Source organism: Lactuca sativa, chromosome 8, assembly GCF_002870075.4.
Source record: "Lactuca sativa cultivar Salinas chromosome 8, Lsat_Salinas_v11, whole genome shotgun sequence".
Taxonomy (NCBI): domain Eukaryota; kingdom Viridiplantae; phylum Streptophyta; class Magnoliopsida; order Asterales; family Asteraceae; genus Lactuca; species Lactuca sativa.
In genome coordinates this window covers 77,216,325-77,242,736 of record NC_056630.2, presented here as the reverse complement: position 1 = coordinate 77,242,736, position 26,412 = coordinate 77,216,325, and the positions used below count along the sequence as shown (strand labels likewise).

The following is a 26,412-nucleotide window of genomic DNA, read 5'->3' as shown; positions in this document are numbered from 1 at the left end:
CCCACAAAAACAATATATATGATGGTTTTAAGACTTATCATAATTAAAGATTATAAACTTGATTTTGAAATTTAATGATTTACAGAAATACCTAAAATATATATATTTTTTTATTTTAAAACTTATTCAAAGTGTAATCTAATACTTACAATCTCCTGAATCACATTATTTTAAAACTATATTACTATTTTTATGTATTAAAGTCAGGAATGATACAGGAACTTGTGAATTTAAAAAACTACATTAAATGATACATGAACTTGTGAATATGTTACCTCACATATGATTCTTAAAGTCCACAAAGTAGCCCCCAAAGTTTATGTTATATCTTTGACACTTGGGTTCCCTAAATTACAGGAAACATTCGGTTTGTTTATTTGATTATTTTATTAAAGTGTGGTGTATACAAGACATGGTGTTTTTCAATTTTACAAGGTTCACATAGAAAAACTCACCCACTCGAGTTAAAAAAAAATGACCTGTAACATGGTTTGGAATATAATGATGCATCTTCAATGACCTAAACAAACAAATCAAATAAAGTAAAGGGCAAGGTTAGTCATTATATATATATATATATATATATATATATATATATATATATATATACCCTCAAAACACATAATACAAAAGGGTTGGACCAAGGGAAAAACTAAAATTACAGAAACAAGGAAAGCATCATAACACAAGAGATAATGAATACATAAAAGCTTTTTCACGTTCTGTAGGTTGGACCAACATAAATATAATGATAAAAAAAACCCTACAAAATTAGAATGTTTTGGATAGCTAAAATGTGTGTATAACCTACAGTAAAGTATTTAACATGAAGAATTTTCAAAGCCCAGTGGTCAGCATATTTAAAAATTAATAACCATGATATATCTTGCAAGAAATTACCTTCCCAATTAAAATGGATTTTTCATTCTTGAAGCTATCACCAAATCTTTGACATTCGCCAGATGCCTATTTGCAATGTTTTCACCTGATACATGAATTGAAAATTTTCATTTGTTGCTCTGTTTTATAATATAACCTACTTAATTATAACAAAAAGAATGCTCAAAGACATTCCACTAAAGACTAATCCATCTGAAAGTGTATCTCAATTCAAGCCCTCCCTTTCTTAAGCCAAATTGAAACTTAATGTACGTACTACAGAGGCATTGTCTAGGTATTGAATTCAATCTCATCTCCAGCAAAACATTATAACTATATATAGCATTTCTACTAATTGATGCCATTCTTTTATTCTCTTGTCTTACTTACTAGATATGCTTATATTTTGGTAACTAATAGTGTTATAGGAATGTAACATTGAATGGTTGATTATGTTACTAATATTGACTCAATGCTTTCTTACTTGTTTTTAAAAGTAATTACAATAACCTGTCTAATTATGAGCAAAAAAGATAAAGTTGGTCCAAACAGAAAAGTTTGTAAAATAAGGAAAGCAAAATGAAGAACATTCACAACCTCAAAGGAAAAAAGTGTAAGCAGGAGATGTTTTCAGGGCAAGTAAAAGAAAGAGTATTTGAAGTGTCTGGGGATCAAAACTCACTGAATCCAATATAAATGAAAAAGAATGCTGTCTTTAAGAAACAATGTTAAAGTGCTTATCTATCAATATAAATGGAGTGGAGAAGGATTTTAAGAGAGCTTGGGTTAGAAATATGGTGCTTAAAAATCAGGTTACTTTTGCTGGGGAAAAAGAACCCGCAATTATGCAGTAGCTGAGGCAATTGAAAGATCTGGTGAGCTTGTGTCAATGTGGGACGCCAATCTTTTTGATGTTATCAAATTAAAGGAAGAAATTATATTGTTGCAAGTAACTGAGATATGGAAAACCTGCAACACAATACGTCACCTCATCATTTAGTTGATTCTTTTTTACTTAAGTTGACATCATCCCATAGTTTTAGCATAATATATAATATTCTCAATTTCATTACTTAACATTGCCTAATTCACTCAAATCACCATTACCCATTTTAATCGAGAAATTGACAAAATTAGGTCAGGAAACACAATCTCAACTCAACTTTCTTCTAAGTTAGTTCTATGTCTTGATTTAGCTTACATCCCAACAACTAAACATCTTACAACCATTAATTTAACACAACTTAAGCAAACTTTACATATATAATCAACGTACCTCGACTAATAAATCGGCTCCCAGTTCAACCCAGAATGATTTCTCCTCAATATTACAAGTCATATACTTAAATCGACTGTACTATGATTTTCAATTCACTGATTTACTTCATGAATTCTCCTTCTTCCATCTTTCGCTTTACTTGAACTTGCTCGTTTTTACGAGATCTGGTCATATTTCCGTTATTTAATATATATTTAATTCATTTTAGAGTAAAACACATTTTTGGTCCTTATAGTTTTGCCAAATAGCGCTTTTGGTCCTACTATTCGCTTTTTGTCATGGGTGAATTAGTGATCCCTATGGAGGGTTTTGTTACCACCGGTGGTCCCTGCATTGTTAAATCTAACAGTTTAGATGTTATGCTTTTAGCATAGGACTAATTTTCCCTTGTTTTATCTTTTCTTTATTGCTTATTATCTAGTATCTACTACTAATCACTACTGCTAATTAGGTCTATTGATTGGGTAATTTTCGAGCTTCGGGTAATTTGAGTTTTTTCATAAAATAATATGAACCGAAACATGAACTATTTACAATTCGGGTCTTATAGTTCGGGTATCCGGGTTGATGATTCGGGTTGGGTATTTTCGGGTATACCAGAAATATACTTTAATGAAATTTATTTATGAATAATTTGGGCATTGTTCCTTGTTGTATGAATAAGATTGAAAAAACATTGTGATAATAGATTTTTTTAATAAGCTAGTAATATCATCACCAAATGAATAAAAAACATGTAACAAATAATCATATTACTTTTACCATCTGAAAAGTTATAATAGGTTTCCTTTTAGGATGTTATATGCTATATTCATGAAATCTTATGTTTTAGGACCATATCAAACGAGGAATGTATCTGGTGACTTTAATCATATTTTTGTCATTGTTAACTTATATAAGATATTGATAGGTTTTACATGTAATAATACGGAAAAATCATTATATTCTTAAGGGTACGTGCAACCTACTTTGATCTAGGTCATAACACTATTTAAGCAACATATTATTGAACATCAAATCTTCTAAACCCTAATGGAAAGCAAAATTCACAAAATTGCATACCTTTTATTTGTTATTGTAAACAAATCTTTGATTCCAACAAAGCAATCTAGAATTATCTTTGAAAACAAGCTCTATTTGTGTGCGAGCCTCTAATGGTTCACACCCACAACACAAGAACCATAGAAAGATTAGGAGAGAGGCGAGAGCGGATCAATTTTTGGATCTAGTATCTAAAAAAAGAGTACTTGAAAATTCCAAAGTATAAGGTTCTATTTATAGTTGAGTAGGAGACATGTAGAAACCATGATTTGAACATAAAATAATATTATTTCAAATAAGACAGTTATCTGGTTCATTGATTATTTAAATAGAAGCTACCTGAAACGCTTTTAGGGTCTCCAAATCCCCATCATGTAGCCATACACCACCACCGTATTGCTCTTTTTGCCACGATCACAACCAGCACTACCTCACAAATTTCCTAATCATCACAAAAATCTGCCACAAAAAAAGTAATATACATATCTTCTAAAACCATATTTGAATCTTCCAATCTCTTTGCTTTGGATAGCCCATCTATGAGTGTTGTGTAAGTATATTGATCAGAAATCATGACCTTTATACCACCCGTGTTCAAGACTAGTTTAGCTTTGTATTTTTAGGAGGTAAAGATGGAGTTTTGGGGGAAAACCTGTGGCACGACATGGTGCAAGGATGCCCACAGTGTGGGATTAAATAAAAGCACATATATTTTATTGGACCGCCACGACGTGGGCAAGGGTTGCCACTGTGTGGCAGCTGTTGTAACAATTGGTAAAAATTAGTAAGTGTTCGATGGTCAAACCACCACGAACCGCTATGTATTAAGGACCAATTGTGTGTAATCTTATGTTTATAATGTATATTAAAGATATCATATTCATAATTACTTTCAGAATGTCTCAAGCTACTAAAATCATCTATCGTTGAAGATCGAATCGAAAATCACCGAAAATTAATTTTAGAGTAAATTACACCAATGGTCCCTATGGTTTAGGGTAATTTGCGTGTTTGGTCCCTAACTTGTTTTTTAGCTCGAAAGGTCCCTACTGTTTGTTTTTTTTTTTTACGTGTTTGATCCATGTCTTACCTAAAAAGACTATTTTGCCCATGATTTTTTTTATTTACTTAAATAAATACACCCCCAACCCCACCCCCTCACCTTACCTTACCTACCTCACCATTTTTTCCTATTTAAATAATAGTCTTTTAGCATAGCAAACGAGCAGATCACTTCAGCATAACAACATCATATATATCAGGATACAGATCTAACAGATTACTATAGCATAGCAGCATCTTACATACTAGGATACCAATTTAACAGATCACTTCAGCATAGGAACATCCTACATACTAGGATACAGATTTAACATATCACTACAACATAACAACATCCTACACACCAAGATATAGATCTAACAGATCACTACAGTATAGTAACATACTCGATACAAGGATACAGATCTAGCAGGTCACTACAACATAGCAACATACTAAATATTACCGCACCAAGAATAGATAACCATATATACTCAGAGGTAAGATAGCCACCCGGACATGTGGTCCTACTCTAGAACCACAACGAAACAAGGAACATGTGAGAGAGCCTAGACCAAGAGTCCTCAGTCTATCCTACATGACTATATACAGTCCGTAAGGCATCCTTCTATTAACATATAACCAGAACTAGTGGGTTGACATTGGTGCCTTCGACCTACGGTACAATGAGGTGAAGCTCACCTGAAATGAAGGAACCGGAGAACATTGTGATACGCTCCCTGATACACTGCTTGCTCCCACAGATCCACTAACATCAGAACCATATAAAATCTTATTCACCAGTTAAAACCCTCAAGTTTGACCTAAAGTCAAACTTGGTCAAAAGTCGACGGTCAACGGAGTCAACAAAAGTTAAAGCCCAAGGTTGGTTGAGAACACCCCTCTATAGGTCACCTATCCATCCGAATGACCAATTCTTAAACATAATCCAAAATACCCAAAATCCCCTTAGATCAAACTTGTTCAAATTCAGGTAAAACTCAAAATTCCAAAAAGTCAACTAAGTCAACCCAACTGAGTATGCCCAGCGTACTCATCTGTATGTCTAGCGTACTCAATGGTTGACCAGGCACATGCTTGTTGATTGTGTACGCACGTCGTACGCCTTGTACGCCCAACGTACACAACTGACTGCCAATCCACTCATTAAGAGCTTAATCCTTAAGCCCTTAAGTCCAATTTCAAAATCTAAGTCCACAATGATGTCGTTGACCATAAAGTTTCCAATTTTATGATCTTACATGGCCATCAAGTGCTCAACACCAAAGATCGTGTTATGTCGCATGTTTTTTCGTTTGAGACACTTTTTTTGCTCTTTTTTTATACCTTTTCTAATCGGACATACAAGTATTGTGTTTTTGTTAACTTTTGGTTATTATTTGTTGATGTAACACTTCTAAAAACTTGTTATATTTGATATATATATATATATATATATATATATATATATATATATGTGGTAATATAATTATAAATTAATACAAAATCGCCGCCTTACATCACGCCTTGAAAAACGCCATGGCTCGCCGTAACTCGTTAAGCTTGAGGCTCGGCCTTGCCGCCACGCCACACCTCACACCTTTTAGAACCTTGGTTCTAATCATTTTCCACAACATAATACTATCATGTCTTGACTAACTGGAGTTATAGAGAAGCGTAGTGAGAATAAAGAAAGATTTTAGGGTTTGAGTAGTATCAATTTGATGAATCGATCGATTGAAAACATGGAGAATGTGATTGGGGTCGACAAGTTTGGTTTTGGTGAAGACCATGTTGAGTCATAGATGGCGCAGCAGTGACCGTTGTTGATATCGACAAAAGAGGTTGGCATGTTAGTGGTGATGTCGACATGCCTTTAGTGGAGCTTAACCGAGAGGTGGATAATAAAGGAAATGATCAAATCCTATGGTGGTGTTGAGAGGTGTGAATGAATGTTGTTAGGAAGAAGAAAACAATATCTACCTTCTTCCATAATATAGCTTGTGTAACAGCCCGGATTCCCAGGTATTATTCATTCTTATGTTTTTTTTTTGGTATTTTGTGAGGAGACTCGGCGAATTGGAGCTCAAACTCGCCGAGTAGGATCGCGGTTTTGGACGTGAGTTCGCGTCTGGACTCGGCGAGTCCATGCTGTTTAATGAAACCCTAATTCCTCGGGTTTGGAGCCTATTTAAGGGCACTTATAGCCTCGCATTGCGGCTACCAGTCCCTTGAGAGAACCCTAAGAGAGCTAATTCGTTTTGGGAGAGAGGAAGTCACTTTTGGGCCTTTGTATTCCTTGTTTAGCAAGAAGAAGGTGGCAAGAGCAAGGAGGAGGTGGGATTCCAGCAGATCCAGAGTCCAGAGGCTTCATTTTGAGGTAATGATTCGAATCTCCTTCAATTTTAGAGTTGATCTTTAGAGTTAGGGTTTTATAACCCCTTTAGAGAGTGATTATGTGAAGCAAATGGTCCCTCTTCGAGTTTGTGCCTTGGATCTGGACTCAAAGAGGTCCAGAGACCCTAACCCTTGGAGCTTTTTGGGTTATTATGGAGTCATTGGACCTAGGTGGTTATTTTTGGGACCAAATCTCCTTTTGATGCCTTGTGGGGGGTTATACAAGCATCAAGTTTCAAACTTTACGTGACATTCATGCTTGGGAAGGCCAGATCTATGGTTTGGGAAAGCAGATCTGACCTCAAAAGGTCAATAGAGTTTGTGCATGGCATGAACTCACCGAGTTGTTCTTGAGACTCGGCGAGTAGGGTTGGGGTTTCACGTAAAGTGTTCAGCGAGTAGACTCGCCGGGTTGGGGGATGGCCCAGTGAGTCAGGAGAGTCAGTATGGGGCTGAGTCAAGCCGGAACTCGTCGAGTTGTTCTTGAGACTCGGCGAGTTGAGTCGTGGTGGCCTCGCGATTCATGCCAGGTGGAACTCGTCGAGTTAGGGAAGTACTCGACGTGTCAAGAGAGGATCTGAGGGAGTCAGTGAACACGTATAGACTCGCCGAGTCGCTTTGGTGCACTCGCCGAGTCCGGTCAAAGTTGACCGTTGACCAGAGTCGACCAGTGTTGAATTGATAGGGTTAGTCAACCTTAGTTGTGAAAGTGTTAATTAGAGATATATTGTATTATAGGAGGATTATAGCTCGGGGGATCGAGCACGAGTGATTTCAAGGATTTGCGAGTTATCGAGATACGCGAGGTGAGTCTTCTCACTATACTTTACCTTGAGTAGGTAACTAGAGTTATGTGATGCACTGTTTGTATGCTATATATGTGTTATGTGTTGCACTGCATTATTCTATGTGATTTATGTTGTGCATGTTTACAGAGTTAGAACCTGAGGGTTCACAGAGTTTGGGTGCACGGACCCACAAAGTTATAGTCTCGAGTGGCTAATATGTGTTATATGTGGTATTTTGGGGAACTCACTAAGCTTTGTGCTTACAGTGTATGGTGTTATTTGTTTCAGGTACTAGTGATGACCGTGGGAAGGCGCCGACTTGATCAGTACACACACACGGGATTTTTATGTTATGAGATCTTGGGATTTTTATATGGCATAAATTGAGTTTCAAACTTTGATGTTTTATGAATATTGAATGAATTATGGTTTTTATAAAATGCGAAAAATTGTTTGAAATTTACGGTGTTACAGCTTGAGGGCATTTTAGTCTTTTCATAATGTTAGTAATTAAGCTTAACGGATGGTAATAGTCTCAAAGGTCACTAACGGTGTTTAGTACTGTAAACGAATTGAACAAATACAAATGAGGGTTTGTTCATGGTCATGTTCATTTAAGTTAGCCGAACAAACGAACATGTTTTCTTGTTCATGTTTGTGAACATACTAAACAAACATAACCAAACAGAAACAAACAAACATAATTGAACATATATAACATAAACAAACATATAATAGAGTAATGTAATAAAAAACAATTGACCATGTATGCACATAAAAAAAACTTAAATGAACGAGCATAAATGAAAATAAATGAACAACACAAATGAACGTTTATGAATATAATTAAACGAACGAGACAATTGTTCATTTTCGTTCGTTTAACTAAACAAATGATAATTTGAACAAAAATTATCGTTTGTTTAGTTAAACGAACGAACATGAACAATGGTCTCGTTCGTTTAATTATATTCATAAACGTTCATTTGTGTTGTTCGTTTATTTTCATTTATGCTCGTTCATTTAAGTTTCTTTTATGTGCATACACGTTCAATTGTTTTTTGCAGGGGCGGAGCTTCAACATTTGATTTGGGGGGACCGGAAGTATAATATGTATAAAAATCGATGAACAGGGAGGTCCATGGCCAAAATTTGTATAGTTTTGGGCCTAATATGTACAAAATTAAAGTAGAAGGACTATATATAACAAAAAATTCCTGAACCATTAATAGCAAAATTGGAATGACCGTGCTAGTGTTACCAAAAATCCTGAACCATTAATAGCAAAAAAGCCAACACTGGGATCAAAATTTAGAATTTTGGTAAACAAAAGGAACCAAAACTACATATTACATCAAGCACTATATAAAAAAAATAAAATTTTGATATAAAACAAATTAAGTCTCAACTGATAACTAAAACATAAAATTTTCCTAGTTAAATAAAAAAGGTTCCAAATTATACTGGTTTTTATAAAATTCGGAGCCGGAGTAAATAATGAAATTTGGAGGTGTAAATATAAGGATAAATAATTTTACAAATTAGCACAATAGATAGGGCAAAACAAAATTTTAAGGATATATTATCAAATTTTAAGGTTCTGGTGGCGAGAACGTTGAATACAGAAATCTAGGGACTAGATATTGAAAGTCCATAACTTGAGTAAATACATAAAGGAAATTATAACTACTTTCTCATTAATTTAACCCCCTCGATAACTGATCTAGAGAATTGAGAGAAAGAAGTCAACGCTAGAGGAAAGGTATCGATCCAAAACTAGACGAAGAACGCTATGAAAATTGAAGTACGTATAAGCTTGCCAATAAGTTGACTGCAGAAAAGGAGTCTACTAGGTATTGCTGAGAATTTGAGGTACGTTCCTCAAACTGATAACTTGATGAAGTTTAAGTCATCGGTAATGAAATTGAAGTGTTAATGAATTTTATATGAGGTATTAATTAAATTATCAACGAGTTAAAAAATGTCGATCTGGAATGTGAGAAGCGTATTTTGGCCCAAATTAGTCAAACGTTGTGAAGTTTTTAATTTCTATTGTTAGATGATTAAATTAAATGAAGTTAATATGCTGATTTGTATGTTATAAGGGTATGTAATTGGAGGGATTAAGCACCAGATAATTGGGGATTATATCATTAGTGCATAACATTGTAATCAGATCAAAGATACTCTTTTTGGATTGGGATATGATGCAAGTCTTATTTCAAAAACATAAATAATATCTAAACCATAGGCACATGATAGATTGTTGTTAACATATGTTGAATGATAGGGTGTTTCAAATTGAAACTCTAGGCATCGTTAGTTGAATAATGATAGTAAGTTATAGGAAATTGTTTATTATTCACATGATGATGTTCTTTGTTGGAATTGATAGATAACTACAAACATGCTGGATTATGACGCTGGTATATATAGGTAAAGAGTCTGATACAATTTGATTGCAAATTGCAGAAAGAAATTGATAAAAGAATAAGAACGGATAAAAGAAGGAAATTAGTTGTATCTAAGAACTTGTCAACTTTCTGAGAGGTTGACTCTCTATCTCCCACCAAAAGTTTCTTACAAAAAAAGTGGTCGTCCCCTCTCTAATCTGTATACACACACACATCTCAGCACTCCTAACAAACCCGAAAAAAGCTGAAACTGACACTCACTTTCACTGTTCAGGCCTAAACCAAGTGTCACCACCTCCTCAATTATCATCTATTTGATGTGGTACAAAAGGAAAATAATGAATGCATGATCCATCGATTATATGAATTGGGAACCTATTTATTTAAAGAAGGATAATTGATGCAAAATCTCCAAACCCATCCTTCTTTTTCACTAGCAAAAATGGGCTCGAGAAAGCACCCCATCTATACTTAATCATTCCGCCTCTTACAACTCTGTTACCAGCCTTTCTTTTAATCTTTCTACATCATATTTTTGAAATTAGGATATCAATACGGACGCATATTTAATGGTTCTTTTATGTCCTTCAATACAATTCCATGTTTACGTCCGTGATCGGATGGTAACCCTTTGCGGATTTGAAATACTTCATCAAATGCGTCCAATACCCCCGATCTCTTAGAACATACTATCGTTTCTTCATAGTGTCCCTCCATAAACTTTTTTATGAGACCAAGGATCTCCTTAACGACGTGCTCTCTCTCAAAGTTACATGTTCACTTCTCCACTCGAACTTCATTCCCTATGTTTTCCATTTTACTTGAATCGAACCTAATGAAGCCAACTATTGAATCACCATGACAATGCAACCCAACGAGCAACAAGGGAAGAAATCGTTTAGCATTTTGATCCCTTTCATCCAAAGTTTTATGGATTTACACACGCCTTCGCCTTCTACCGTCTCGCCACTCCCATTGGAGGGTACTCGAGATTGCTAATCCCTCCTTTTCCACTAAAATTTCATTAAAGTAAAGTTATGGGATGCCCTGCTATCAATTAGTACCACCAACTATTTGTTTCCCCACCATGAATCCTCCTACTAAATTTAAGAACACTTTTATGGCACCGTTTCCTTGATAGAGAGATAGAGAGGTGGATTTCTTTTACGAGCCAAAAAATTAAAAGTAACCGATTTAGAAGATCATAACGCATGTTTTGGCACTAACATGAAACTTTATTGTCTATTTTGTATTAAAATTAACAATGTTGCATGAGGTCCAAAAAAGTTAAAACATCGTTGCATAAATAAGTATCTAAACCTTTTATTATTAGTCATAATAACAATAATAATGCTAATAACTTTAAGATAATTTGAATTGTAGAACTTTATTCCTCATCATGTTTTGTATACTTAGAAAATGATGTGGAGGATGAAATGACAACAACTTGGGCCAAATATCATCTTATAAGGTTTTAGATTACAAATTGGGTAATTTTGGTGAATAAAATGTAAGTTTTTGCTAATGTGGATAATAAATAAAGTGCCTTGCTTATATTGGCATATCATCAATCTGAAATCAACTCGATTCATCTTTTTTTTTTTTAAAGCTTTTGGGAAATTGGAATTCTTTTGGAAACTCAAATCTCTCTCTCTCTCTCTCTCTCTCTCTCTCTCCATATGTGGGTGTGTGTGTTTGTATATATTATAGCTATCTCAACAAGTCAACATGTCAAGTGGTGAGATATTTCTTGAGCTTTCATTAATTGGAAATTTCTTGGAAACTCATCTCTCTCTCTTTCTACAGACATAGTTTGTTTCATTGAGGTGCTGGAACTGCATACATTCTCTCACAACAAATCAACATACCAATGGCATCTTCATCATCATCTCCGGCCTTTTCTTCTCAATCATGGAATCATGATGTTTTCCTAAGTTTTAGAGGAGAAGATACTCGCAAGACGTTTGTGGATCATCTCTACACAGCTCTTGTACAAAAAGGGATATACACTTACAAAGACGACGAGACACTTCCTCGGGGCGAATTGATCAATCCATCTCTTATGAAGGCTATAGAAGAGTCACAGATTGGCGTCATCATATTCTCTGAAAACTATGCAAATTCTTCATGGTGCTTAGATGAACTTGCACATATCATGAAATGCAAAGATACGAGAGGCCAAATAGTTATACCCATATTTTATGGCGTTGATCCATCTGAAGTTCGAAAACAGAAACAAAAATATGGAGAAGCATTTGTTAAGCATGAGTTGGAGAACAAAACCAAGGTTGAATCATGGAGAAAAGCACTTGTGGATGCAAGTAACATTTCTGGATGGGAACCAAAGCACATTGCCAACGGGTAATCTTCTTTCTCTTTCTGCACTGTTTATGCTTAAATCATGTGTGCTCTATCAGCAGCAACCTCAACCAAAACTCCAGCATATCCTGGTCTACCTGAACTGTTATAGACTTAATTGAGTTCTAATTCTAATTTTAATTCTGTATTTAATCCCTTGCTTCAATTTACAACAACAAAGCCATCTTGCTTTAATTTTAACTATTTGATATCATTTGCTTTTCCTAAGAAAATAGTTACAAACTACTTGTGCTATTGACTTTACAACTTCTAAGAAATATAAAGGGTGATTAATACTCCTTTTCTTCATTTTAATGGAGCATGGAGCATAAAGCAAATTTACCTCTATTGTAATGTGAGCATGTTTTAATTATTGTTGTATGTCCAAATTTCAACATGTAGGCATGAATCAAAGGTTATCATAGAAATTGTTGAAAAAATTTCACAGAGGTTGCAGCTAGTAAGTCCAAGCGCAAATGCCAACCTTATTGGAATAGCGTCTCGTGTGCAAAGTTTGAAATCGAAGTTACAAATCGGTTCAGGTGGTGTGCGGATGATTGGAATATGGGGGGTTGGAGGTGGTGGTAAGACTACTCTTGCATCTTCTGTTTATGAGGAAATATCTAGAAAGTTTGATGGTTGTTGCTTTCTAGAAAATATCCGGGAGGAATCAAGTAAGAAAGGGTTAGAAGAATTGCAACAAAAAATTCTTTATGGTGTTTTGAGAGAGAAGATAGTGCAGGTAGAGAGAGTTGAGGAAGGAAAACACATGATAAAACATAGGTTATGCCATAGAAAGGTGCTGATTGTTCTTGATGATGTCGATCAGCTTGACCAATTAAAAGCTTTAGCTGGATCACATGATTGGTTCGGTGAAGGAAGCCGAATAATAATCACAACAAGAGATGTACATGTAATATCAACTACTGCGCCCAGAGTAGATGAGATACACAATATTAGCTTGTTAAACGATGATGAGGCTATGGAGCTCTTTTGCAAGCATGCACCATGTGGTCACAAACATAAAAAAGATTATGAGCTGCTTTCAAAAAGTGTGGTTTCTTATGCTGGTGGACTCCCATTAGCACTTACAGTTCTTGGTTGTTTTCTATGTGGAAAAGACATTAATGAGTGGAGGAGTGCAATAGCCAGATTGAAAGAGATCCCAGATACAAATATTGTGGAAAAGCTACAGATCAGCTTTGATGGACTTACACCGGTTGAGAAAGAGTTGTTTCTTGATATTGCATGCTTCTTCAGAGGTCAGTATAAAAATGAAGGGATAATGGCAATGCTTGATGCTTGTGGTTTTTACCCTGTTATAGGCATAAAGGTGTTGTTAGAAAAGGCGCTCATAACAATTTCAGATGGAAGGTTTGATATGCATGATTTGTTGCAAGAAATGGGACGCTACATTGTTAGAGGGGAACACCCTGAGAATCCAGAAAAACATAGTAGAGTTTGGAAGAAGGAAGATGTTCTAAAAATTTGTGCTATGGATGCGACGAAGGTAATGATTAAGCTATCTATGCATGTTATATATGTATAGTTTGGAAGAAGGAAGATGTTCTAGAATCCTGATATCATTTTGCATCTATTACAGGAACTTGACATGGTTAAAGCAGTAAGATTTGAATGCAATAGCTATGATCTAGTAGAACTTCCTTCGGTTGCAAACCTGAAAAACCTCCGGTGGATTGATTGGAGAGGTGATCTTGCAAGTCCATTTCCTACTAACTTTCCACCAAAGAACCTTTGTTGTCTGATATTGGATGACATCTCGCAGAAACGACTTTGGAGGGGTTATAAGGTAATTCTTATACTCTATCTAAATAACAAATTAAAACAAAGTGGATGAAGAATTATCGACCTTACTTGCCTAATTCAGAGATGAAATTATAAGTAGTTATACGGCTATGAGCACATAGTTATGTCACTCGTCATTGGTGTCATGAAGCAATAGCACTTTATTTTGGTATGTTTTTAATTTTGGTAAGTAGGGCTTAACATACATATTTTAATCTATGTGGCTGAGGTTGAATATCAATATTTTTATTTTATTTTTAATCTTAATCTAACCCTCCGGCGTACCGGCGCGGTAGGCCTGTTATAACCATAAATGATTATATATCGCCACCCATTCCTTTCTTCTCTGCCACCATCCCCACCAGCACAACCGCCACCACCACTACCACCATCTCTGACACACCCCACCACTGTTACCTCTGTCACTTATACCGCCGCCAACTTCGTTGCAACCACCTCTTCTACCACTGCCATAATCATATATGATTACTCAGTCTGTGAGTCTGTGAATAGATATATATGTATAATCATTTATGATTAGGCATACCCTGCTGCTGTCGGTACACTACATCGTTAGAGGCGCAAATGAGAAATATGTGGTTGAGGTTGAATCTTAAGATCTCTATTTTTTTTAATCTCAAGTGAACCGTCCCGTGTGTGTGTGTATATATATATATATCCGGTAAGAAATTTTTTTGGTAGGAAGGTAAGAATTTTTTCTACATATTTTTTTTACGAACAAAATAAATGAATCACTAGATGATTCATTTATAAGATGATTCACAAGAAAAAAATTCCCAGAAAAACATCTTTATGATTCATTTTTAAGTAAATTAAGAAAAAAATCATTTTTATGATAATTTTAGTGAATAACAACATAATCATTATATAAATGAATCATCGAGATGTTTTTTTGAGAATTTTTTCTTGTGAATCATCTTACAAATGAATCATCTAATGATTCATTTTGTTTGTTCGCGAAAAAAAAATGTAGAAAAAAAACTTCTTACCTTCCTATCAAAAATTTCCTTCTTATTTGATCTTGACTATATATATATATATATATATATATATATATATATATATATATATATATATATATATATGAGATCCGTTGACAACTCATAGCATAGTTACCAGAAACGTCAAAGTAGTGGCGTATCACGTACCGAAACGCCCTGTACCCAAACGACTAAAAATCGGTCCGATACGTGATATGTGTACGTACCTCGAAATTGAAACTGGCGACCCCAATCGCGATCCAAATCGTACCTGATAGCGATCCCAATCGAACCAATTTACGTTCTTAGAGTCTAAATCGATCGTACCCGGAGTCAAAATCGGACGTCCCTGAAGTCAACATAGAGTGTACGTGAAGTCGATTTGTTGCTGTCGATCCGGTTTTATGCATCGCTGAATGGCGATTTGGGCGGGAGTTTGGCCGCGTTTCACAGAGCCTCTTCAATTTCTACTATCGTTGACTCGGCCAGATACTATGGATCGATCATTGATGCCTAGCCTTTTCAATTTTAATTTCACACTGTAAAAGTGTTAATTGCAAATCTTTGAGATTAGTATATATAGACCTTGTAATCTTGTATCGGACATTCAATTTCAAACTCAATTTCCATTTCAGCTTTGTGTCTTCAATTTCCACTTTCCACTATAAATTGTGTATCCCATTGTGAAGAATGGCATTTGGAAGAAAAAAAATTTCAGAGTCTCAGCCAACTCATTCCGACAGTGAAACAGAAGGCACTCATATTAGTGAGACCCAAGATCAAACAACAATCCATGTTGATGATGAGGTTCAACAAACAACCCCAAAAAACAGTGTTGAGAAAGATCCAGGAAAACCACTCCATGAAGAAGTTACATATGAAGAAGTTACAGGAAACAACAAGAATAGTCGAGGTTCTAAACGTTGGACTTGTAACCACTGTAAAGGCAAATATACCAGCTCTTATACTAGAATCCATGTTCATTTTTTTGGACCTCCTGCAGGGAAAACAGCTGAGATCAAAAGGTGTCCGGTTCTTGTTAAAAGTAACCCGTATTATGACGTTCTATATAATAGGGTGAAAGAAGCGGAAAAGAATGGTGTTGCTACCAAATCATTGAAGAATTCGTTGCTCTCACAAAACTCAGCTCCAAAAAGAAGGATTGAAGATGCATTTAAGATGCTCGAGAGAGAGAGGAGGTTGACATGAAGATACTTCGAGGCTTGTGTGCTAATGGGATTCCCTTTAATGTGTTACGGAACCCACAATTCATTGAAATGATTCAAGCTATTAAGAAAGCACCGGAAGGTTACAAGCCACCTTCATATGAAAAAGTTAGAACTTCGTTGCTTGATCAATGTGTGAGAGATGTGGGCAAAGAACTTGATCCGGTCAAAGACACGTGGTTAACGCAAGGAGTATCCGTTATCTCGGATGGTTGGTCTAATATAAAAAATGAACCGCTTATAAATGTTATTGCACAAAATTCACGTGGTGCAACTTTTATGTATGCGGAGGCCTTTTCGGGGATTGAGAAGACGGGGGTGGAGATTGCTAAGTTTCTTCGACAAGCTATTGAGGAGATTGGTCCAAGTAGTGTTATTCAAGTTGTAACCGATAACGCGGCGAATTGCAAGGCGGCTGGACGAGAAGTAGAAAAGGTATACAAACATATTTTCTGGTCCCCTTGTTGTGTACATTCATTAAATTTGATTTTTAAAGACATGGCGAAGCAATTTGACTGGCTGACCGATACATATAATAGAGGAAAGGTTATTGTCACGTTTTTTTTAAACCACACACACGCCTTAGCTTTCTTTAGAGACAACTCGAAATTGCAATTGTTGAAGGTTGCACAAACACGATTTGCATCACATTACATATTGTTGAAAAGACTAACCGAGTGTAGGGAAGCACTTGCTACTACTATTGTCGTAAACTCGTGGCGGGAATGGGTCAACAAGGCGGATGAGCACCCTCGGCTACTTGCTAATAAAGTGGCGGATACAATTAAAGATGAAGATTTTTGGGATGATATTGTTCACATTTTGGCCGTCACAAAACCTATCTTTTACATGGTAAAGTTTTGTGATGATGAAGGTCCGAAAATGGCAGAAATATATGAACGGATGGACAATATGATGGGTCAAATCAAAGAGGCTATGACTATGAGGGACAATAAATTCTCAATGTATTACAATAAAGTTGAAGAAATTGTGCTCGAAAGGTGGGACAAGATGACTATCCCCCTCCATTGTTTAGGATTTGCTTTAAATCCTAAATATTATGACAAGCATTACCTTGCAAAGTTGGCACCAGGAGGCATGAAAAGAAATCCTCCCAACGAAGACAGAGAAGTAATTGTTGGTGTTTTGAAAGCATTTGAAAAAATTTCGGAGAGTGAAGAAGAAGAGAAACAGTTGAGAGAGCAATTTGCAACCTTTCACATGAAGAAAGGAATTTATTCATTGGCCGGGACACAGGCCGATGCGGTGACTATGATGCGATTGACTGGTGGGCAACATATGGAGCGGAGACTCCGGATTTGGCGGACGTGGCAAAACGAATCCTCTCGCAACCGATTAGTAGCTCTTCAGTTGAGAGGAATTGGAGTACATACTCTCATATACAGAGCATCAAAAGGAATCGTTTAAATGGCCCAAGAGCGGATAAACTTGTGTATATTCACTCTAATATTAGACTTTTGTCCCGATTTTCAGAATCTTACAAAGTCGGACCCAACAAAAAATGGGACATCAATCCGGAAAGTGATCACATTGAATGTTCAAGTGCTCGTCTAGAAAAAATGGTGTGGGAGAACCTTGATGATGAAGGCGTGGAGAATGAAAGAGGAAAAAGGCAGCGGATAAACTAGTTTATGCCTTTATGATATTTTAATATTTTTGTTATTAAGTATTACGATGAAGTAATTGTGGTATTTCTTTTGTTCCTGTTTTGATAATTAGTACTTTTGTTATTAACTATTTCATGTTATAACTTTGAAGTGTTAAATTGTTAAGTAATAGAAATATAGAATACATAATTACATATATTTTATGAAATGTCTTAGAACTAGGCACACTGTACCGGACTATATAATACACTGTACCGGTTCGTACCGAAATGAGCCTACCCCCCCGTACCCGATACGGTCAATGTCTCGAACCTCGTACCGTACCGTACCTCGTTCCCCGTACCGTACCGCGTTTCTGGTAACTATGACTCATAGTTTCCCGAGAACCTGACAATTAAAAGTGGAGCGTTAGATCAAAGTAAACTCATTAAGGGTGTGATCGTCATCTAAACAATCTCATTTAGTGTTCAATTTTTTGTGTTATTGGAAATATTATTAAAAGTCTTAAAGTTAACATAATAAATACGAAATTTCATATTTTTTTTAAATAAAAATTTTAGATTTTTAAAAAAATATAGATTTTTTAATTTTTTTTGAAAAACTTTAAATTTTTAAAAAATTGAAAAAATATTATTTTTTTAAAACTGCTTGGACCTTTTAAAAACAGTAAATTTTGAAAAATCAATAAATTAAAAAAAAACTGCAATATTTGTAAAAAAAAAACTATAATTTTTTAACCAAAAAAATCAAAGTTTTAGATGCATATATGCATATTTTTCAATTACATATATGCATCTTTCTTATACTATAATATTCATAAGTAATCATATATAAAAATCCATTTTTTTTAATAATCTATAAGCACAATAATACAAGTATTTTATTCGATACAAAATAAAATATCAAAAAACAAAAAATACTACAAAATTTCAAAATGTTTTTATGTCTTCGTGTCAAGATTTCCATATTTTCTTTAATTCATCACTTTTCACCTCTTCAATATTTTCCAGAAATTCTTCCAAATCTACAAGAAAATGAAAAAAAAAATTGATTAATGCAAGAAAACTCACAAAAAATACATATGTGCATATAGACGTAATTCATATGTTATTCACTTGTGATTTGTATGTGAGTCACATGTAATTCATATGAGATTTACGTGTTAGTTACATATGAATCACATGTAATTCATATGTGAATCACTTGTGAATTACTTGTGAATTACATGTGATTCATATGTAAATTACATATGAATCACATGTAACTCATATGGGATTCACTTGTGATTTACATGTGAATCACATGTAATTCATATGTAAATCACTTGTGATTTACTTGTGAATTATATGTGATTCATATGTAAATTACATATGAATCACATGTAACTCATATGTGATTTACTTGTGATTTGCATGTGATTTACATGTGAATCACATGTAATCCATATGTGAATCACTTGTGATTTACTTGTGAATTACATGTGATTCATATGTAAATTACATATGAATAACATGTAACTCATATGTGATTCAATTGTGATTTACATATAATTCATACATGATTCCATGTGATTTACATGTGAATTTAAAGGTGGTAAATATGTAAATTAAAGAGTGGAAAGTTGTTATGATTGGAATACTACAAATGTGGATATGTAAATTCAAGATTGGAATTAGAATTGAAATCGGAATGTGAAATTTTGGTTGGCTGGAATGGAATTCAATAATAAAAATGAAATCTTTATTTATATTTAAATATTTTTTGTTTATTATAAATGCATAAAACTAAGCTTTCTATTTTTATTTATTTCAGTATATGTAATGGGAGCATTTTGGTCTTTTATTAAAAAAGAAAAAATAAAAATATTGAGTACCTTTGATGGAAGCAGTCATGGCAATGAAAGTTTGTTCCACATTGGTGAAATCTTTTGAACTGGTTTCAAAAAAAGAATTCCAAGTTCAATTCACTGGAAACAAAGGACAAAAAAAATGAATTTATAAACTACTTTTTCTTTATGTTTTTTCTATAACGAAGATGATGAATAATTAAATTAAAAAAGATTTTTAATCTTATAAAGATAATTATTCCCATATCATGATACATGTTATGATCTAATTAATTATAAGCCACTTTTAATTAGAAGAAAGAGTACCTCATCATCAAAGAGTATGTTCATTGCATCATAATTGATTTTGAACTTAGTTTCTGCACAAATATGCAAAAAGATATACAGTCATAATAAGCAACATAGCAACAATTTTTATATGTTGATATTTCCAAAATTACCCTCACACATATCCATATAAAAAGAACAAACCTTGTTGGTGAAAAGTTGACTAGCAGCTTCTGCAACAGATTGGGCTGGCTTAGCATTCTTAGCTTCCAATGGTTGTCCTTTTTTTTTTTTTTTTTTTTTTTTTTTTTTTTTTTTGTCTTTCTTGTTTCATATAAAATAATAATTCATGGATATTACTTGAAAAGTTAATTGATCTCTATTTTTTTTACCATTTATAAAAAAAATATGAAAAAAAAGAAAAAAAAGTTACCTCTTTTTTGCTTGCAACAGTTTCAGCTGCAGCAGCAACAAGTGCTTGTGCTTCCTGAATTTCCGATCAGAAAAATCATTTTGAATAGATTGCTTACTTGCAAAGATCACTAGTTTTAATTTTAATCTAAAATCTAAATGGAAAATATGGAAATTAGTAATTATTTAAGAAACACAAATACGATATACAATTAATCATAAATGTAGCATAACTCACCCATGTTATGCAACAATATGTAATCCCCTTTTTGCAACCTGCAATAAGGTTCCAAAAGAAAACTCAGTTATGAAAAAAAGAAAGTTATGACAATTTTAATGGTGAAAATGAAAATATAATGTAATCAATGCCACTAATCTCTTAGCTTTGTGCAAAAACAGTAACCCATATGTTTCTTCCTAATGTCATTAGAGTAATCGGAGGCATTGCCTAAATAGAAAAATCAAAGAAAAAACAGATGAGTTATAGTTCGTTTTCATCAAGGATTTATAAACAAAAACACAAGCCATGGTAGCCAACTTGGTGCCTAAATATCAACATATATTTCTATTTGTGTGCAATTGAATTCATATTGTGAATGTTTTGAAATCTTAAAGAGCTATACAACCAATAGGATAATTACACTAAATTAAGGGAATCAACCTTATTCAAGTTCCATAACGATGGGGAAACTTTACTAGTACATGTATCAACTAATTTTGATGTAAATAATTATAAAGGAAATTAAATTTGCTCAAATTACTTTTTCCTTCTTATCCATTTTAGATTTCTTTCCAAATTAAACTGTGTTTTTAGGATGTGTTTTTCATTTAGTCACTTTAAATCCAAAGTAAAAAGAGACAGAGGAGCAATATTTTATTTTGATTCCTAGTCTTTTTTTTTCTTATGCACCTACTGTTGGTCTTTCACAAGGGTATGAGTGTCCTTTGCAGAAAGTAACACAACAGGGGACAAAAGACTGGTTTTATCAAGGAAGGGTAAATCTGGTATATATTGAAGTTATTGACCTCAACAGGGAACCAATAAAGATAATAGGGACAAAAACAATACACAGGAACAGAAATGCTTCACTTTTCTTATTCAAAAACTGGGAAGAGAAAAGAGGATACAAAACTCCTCGTACATACCTCACTATTTAAGAGAAAAATTAGCATAAAAATAGCAACTACTCTACTGCTAGCTAAAGACCAGGGGACGCTATCCACATGGCCTTGACTTATTCTTTTCTACTTTTGAAATAAAAAACAAATAAGGAAACGTGCATTAAACTAAATATAACTCTGAACTATTTTAATATTTTCCCCCTTAGTTCAGAGTTGGTGACCTGCTTTACTCCAATTAGATTCCGCATCTCCTCGTGTTTCACCCTCGCCATTGTTTTTGTCAGTATATCTGCCTTCTGACTTTTACTGCAAACATAAGCCACTGTTATCTTCCCATCTTCTACGCATTCTCTTATGAAATGGAACCTAATATCGATATGTTTGCTTCGACCATGAAATACAGGATTCCTCATGAGATCAAGGGCTGACTGGTTATCAACATACAGAGTTGCAGGGGGTATGTTTTCACCAGTGATTTCCACAAGAAGGCGATGTAACCAAATTCCTTGACAAGCTGCCACAGTTGCAGCCATAAATTCTGCCTCACATGAAGACAGGGCTACACACCGTTGTTTTTGGGACGTCCATGACACCAGGTTGTCATTCAAGTAGAAAGCCATCCCACCTGTGCTTCTCCTGTCAACCTCATCATTCCCCATATCACTGTCTGAGTATCCAGTGATGGTGATTTTCTTTTCTCCTTTTTTGTACACCAAGCCATAATCCAAGGTGCCCTTTACGTATCTTAGAATACCTTTTACAGCTTGAAGATGTTTCATGGTTGGTCTTTCCATGAAACGACTAACAACTCCAACTGCAAATGATATATCAGGGCGAGTGTGAGTTAAATACCTGAGTCCTCCTACTATGCTCCTGTATTCAGTAGGATTTACGAGCTCTCCTCCTTCATCTTTAGTTAGCTTCAACTTATGCTCCATTGGAGTTTTAGTGGGATTGCATTCTAACATTCGGGTCTTAGCAAGGATAGTTTTGGCATATGCTTCTTGCTTCAGAGTTATTCCAGCTTCACTTTGATTCACTTCAATTCCCAGATAATAAGTGAGCAAGCCAAGGTCACTCATCTCAAACTTGTTGTTCATCTCCAGTTTAAACTTTTCCACACCTTTTTGATTGCTTCCTGTTACTAGAAGATCATCCACATACACACCAATGATCAAGATGTGTCCTCCTTTCTTTCTTGTATAAACAGAGTGTTCTTGCTGGCATCTAAGATATCCCAAACTTCTCAAGTACTTATCCAAACAAGCATTCCAGGCTCTGGGTGCTTGTTTCAACCCATAGAGAGCCTTTGTGAGTTTGTACACCATTCCTTCTTTCCCCTTTTTCTCGAAACCCTCAGGTTAGGTTACGTATACTTCTTCATCTAAATTCCCATTCAGGAATGCTGACTTCACGTCAAGATGGTGCACTTCCCATCCGTTGGAGCCTGCAAGAGCTAGAATAGAGTGTACCGTCTCAATTCGTGCAACGGGAGCAAAGACTTCCTCGTAGTCGATTCCCTGTTTTTGGACGTAGCCCTTTGCTACGATTCTAGCCTTGTGCTTCACTATCTCCCCTGTTGGATCTCGTTTCACCTTAAATACCCATTTTAGACCAATTGGTTTTCGCCCGTTTGGCAGATTCACAAGGCTCCACGTATTGTTCTTCTCAATCGATGACAGCTTTGCCTTCATGGCATTCACCCACTTGACACTTTTCTTGGCTTCTAGAAACGTGGTTGGTTCTTCATCTTCACAGACCATCAGTATTTGTTCTGTGGCGTCGTACAGGTCTGTGAGTAACCTGTAACGTTTGGGAGCACCGCCACCAGTTGAGCTTGAATTTGTACCTGAGGAGTCTGGGGTAGATGCAATCGAATTTGTTGAAGTCGGAGAATTTGGCGTTGACGGGGAATTTGACGCAAGTGATGAGTTCAGTGGACTCTCATTCTCATCCGATTGGGGGCCCAGTTGGCGATTAGTGGGCTGTGAGTCGGTGCCAGCCCAACCCATATCATATGATGGATCTTGTCCATCGGGTGTACCCGGAATTTCCCCATCTCCTTCAATAGTCTCGCTTTCAACGACTAATTGATCATCATCGAAATCAAAACCTTCAACTGTGAAAGTCAAACCTGGTATTGCTCGTACCTTTGTCGCCTTTTCCCACATCCATGTTCGATCTTCATGAAATACCACATTCCTGCTTATGTGGATCGATCCAGTGTCTGGGTCTAGTAACCTGTATGCTTTCGTTCCCCTCTCAATTCCCAAATGTACCACATACTTGCTTCTTTCTTCTAATTTCTTTAAATGGCTCTTAGTAATCATCATGTGCGCCAGGCACCCAAAAACCTTGAGGTGCCCAATTTGTGGTTTACGACCGGTCTACATCTCGTATGGCGTTGATTCATTGAGAGCTTTGGTACTGATTCTGTTCAAAATGTGAACAGCATAGCTCACTGCTTCACCCCACAGTACATCTGGCATGCTTATCGTCTTTAGGTTGCATCTAACCATCTCCAGAATGGTTCTATTGCGTCTCTCTACCACGCCGTTTTGCTGTGGTGAAAACGGTGATGTGTAGTGACGTTCAAGCCCCGTTTCCTCACAATACTTTGTGAACTGGATCGAGAGAAACTCACCTCCACGGTCTGTTCTTAGTGTCTTTATCTTCTCACCCGTTTCTATCTCCACTTTTACCCTGAAGTTTTTGAAGAATTGAAAAGCCTCATCTTTCGACTTTAGCAAGTACATCCACATGACTCTGCTGTAGTCATCTACCAATAGCAAGAAATATCGGTTCCCTGCTGGTGTCGGAGGTGATATTGGTCCACATAAGTCCCCATGGATGAGCTCCAACCTCCTTTGTGCTCTGTAACTTGTGTGAGATGGGTATGGATTTCTTGACTGTTTCCCAACCAAACAGCCATCACACCGATGTGAGGGGATGTTTATCTTCGGCATTCCTTCAACCATCTTCTTATCAGACATTAATTTGAGTGCATCGAAGTTTACATGCCCCAACCTTGCATGCCACAACCACGTCGGATTGCTCAACTTCGCAATTAAGCAATTTGTTTTTATTTCTTCTAACTCAATCTTGTAGAGGCGATTCAGGGATTGTCGAACTTTCATCAATAGTCGCCCGGTTACATCATGAACCCATAGAAATGGTTCCTTGATTCTGATTTCGTCTCCTCCTTCAGATAGTTGACCCAAGCTTATGATGTTATTACAGAGATCAGGTATATAATACACCTCCTGTAGCTTCCTTTGTTCTCCGTTTTTGCACTGGAAAACTATACTCCCTTTCCCTTCGATTCTAACTCTGGATTCATTCCCAAATCTTACATAGCCTTGAATTGCTGTGTTAAGATCACGAAATTTCCTTTTATCACCTGTCATGTGATTGCTAGCCCCTGTGTCTAAGTACCACAGGTTTGTTTGACTTGATTCATCTCCTTTTGTTTTCAGTTGAGGGTTTACTTTTTCTTCATTCAGGAAGACTTCACACATCTCTTCTCCTGTTTCAAAAGATGCCAACATAAGTGCAGGTTCATCATCTCGTATTAGATTGTTTTCTTGAATTCTTTCACGTCTTGGATTTTTACATTCAGCAGCATAGTGGCCAAATTCTTGACAGTTGTAGCACTGCACACCACTTTTGTCTTGATTACTGGATGAGGCACGACTCCCATCCTTTTGATTGTGTGGACCACTCCTTCCACGACCACCTCGACCTGTCTGATTATGGCCTCTGCCCCGTCCTCTTCCTCTTCCACGTGAACTCCCAGAGCTTCCTCTATCTTGTCCATCTTGTCCTTCTTCGTTTCCACAAGGGTGTTGGTGGTTCTTGGCTCAACAGCCTCCCATACGCCATGGGCCTGCATGAAGACCTTCATTTTAATGGCCCATGCTGCATAGTTGCTCCTAGAAAGCATTGGGTAATGCAACGTTATCTGACCATCCTTCTCACCATTTCCTGACATTTCTTCGGGTCGTGGTTGATACTTGGGCATGCACCAGATTCGCTCTGATACCAAGTGTTGGTCTTTCACAAGGGTATGAGTGTCCTTTTGCAGAAAGTAACACAACAGGGGACAAAAGACTGGTTTTATCAAGGAAGGGTAAATCTGGTATATATTGAAGTTATTGACCTCAACAGGGAACCAATAAAGATAATAGGGACAAAAACAATACATAGGAACAGAAATGCTTCACTTTTCTTATTCAAAAACTGGGAAGAGAAAAGAGGATACAAAACTCCTCGTACATACCTCACTATTTAAGAGAAAAATTAGCATAAAAATAGCAACTACTCTACTGCTAGCTAAAGACCAGGGGACGCTATCCACATGGCCTTGACTTATTCTTTTCTACTTTTGAAATAAAAACAAATAAGGAAACGTGCATTAAACTAAATATAACTCTGAACTATTTTAATACCTACTGTGTCTCTTTATTTTAGTCAGAGCAAAACAACCTTTGCAAGTTTTGTTGATTCATCAACCATTCCAGATATATGCTTATCAGGTATTCTTGGAGCCAGCAACAAAATCATCATAATGGATTAGAAAACTAGCTTTTTTTAGCATCACATTCACCTATTAAACAATTAAATTAAGTGTAATGAGTTCGATTGAAAAGCAGAGTAAGATCAAACTTAGGTTAAAAGTCAAAACCACTTCCATGAACTATAAAAATTTGGTTCAGAGCTCGATAGGAACTCTGCTGCTATTCATCAATGGTAGTACAACATATGAAATTCAAGGAGACGAGAGAAGATTAAAAGGCCAGAAAAAAGGATTCCGCTAAGCGAGATTAGAACATAAAAGATCGAATCTTATGAGAGATAAGCAAACCTTACAAATAGAGCAAGGCTCAACAATCGAAGCTTATAGCAGAG

The 26,412-nt window shown here is 35.7% G+C and overlaps 2 protein-coding genes and 1 long non-coding RNA gene across 3 annotated transcripts; 2 read left to right on the top strand and 1 right to left on the bottom strand.

Moving 5' to 3' along the window:
- Positions 1-221: 221 nt before the first annotated feature.
- LOC128128057 (uncharacterized) lies at positions 222-2,304 on the bottom strand. The gene is made up of 3 exons (XR_008225657.1): positions 2,156-2,304; positions 901-985; positions 222-520 (listed from the first exon to the last, which is right to left on the bottom strand). It is a non-coding gene; the product is annotated as an uncharacterized LOC128128057 (long non-coding RNA).
- Positions 2,305-9,201: 6,897 nt separating this feature from the next.
- On the top strand, positions 9,202-14,637 carry LOC128125883 (disease resistance protein Roq1-like). Its single transcript, XM_052767086.1, has 4 exons — positions 9,202-9,297; positions 11,646-12,200; positions 12,600-13,707; positions 13,801-14,637. The coding sequence occupies exons 2-4, from the start codon at positions 11,710-11,712 to the stop codon at positions 14,053-14,055; spliced, it is 1,854 nt and encodes a 617-aa protein (XP_052623046.1). The 5' UTR covers positions 9,202-9,297; positions 11,646-11,709; the 3' UTR covers positions 14,056-14,637.
- A 1,572-nt stretch (positions 14,638-16,209) lies between these two features.
- On the top strand, positions 16,210-17,658 carry LOC128127744 (uncharacterized). Its single transcript, XM_052766425.1, has one exon. The coding sequence runs from the start codon at positions 16,210-16,212 to the stop codon at positions 17,656-17,658; it is 1,449 nt and encodes a 482-aa protein (XP_052622385.1).
- Positions 17,659-26,412: the final 8,754 nt, after the last annotated feature.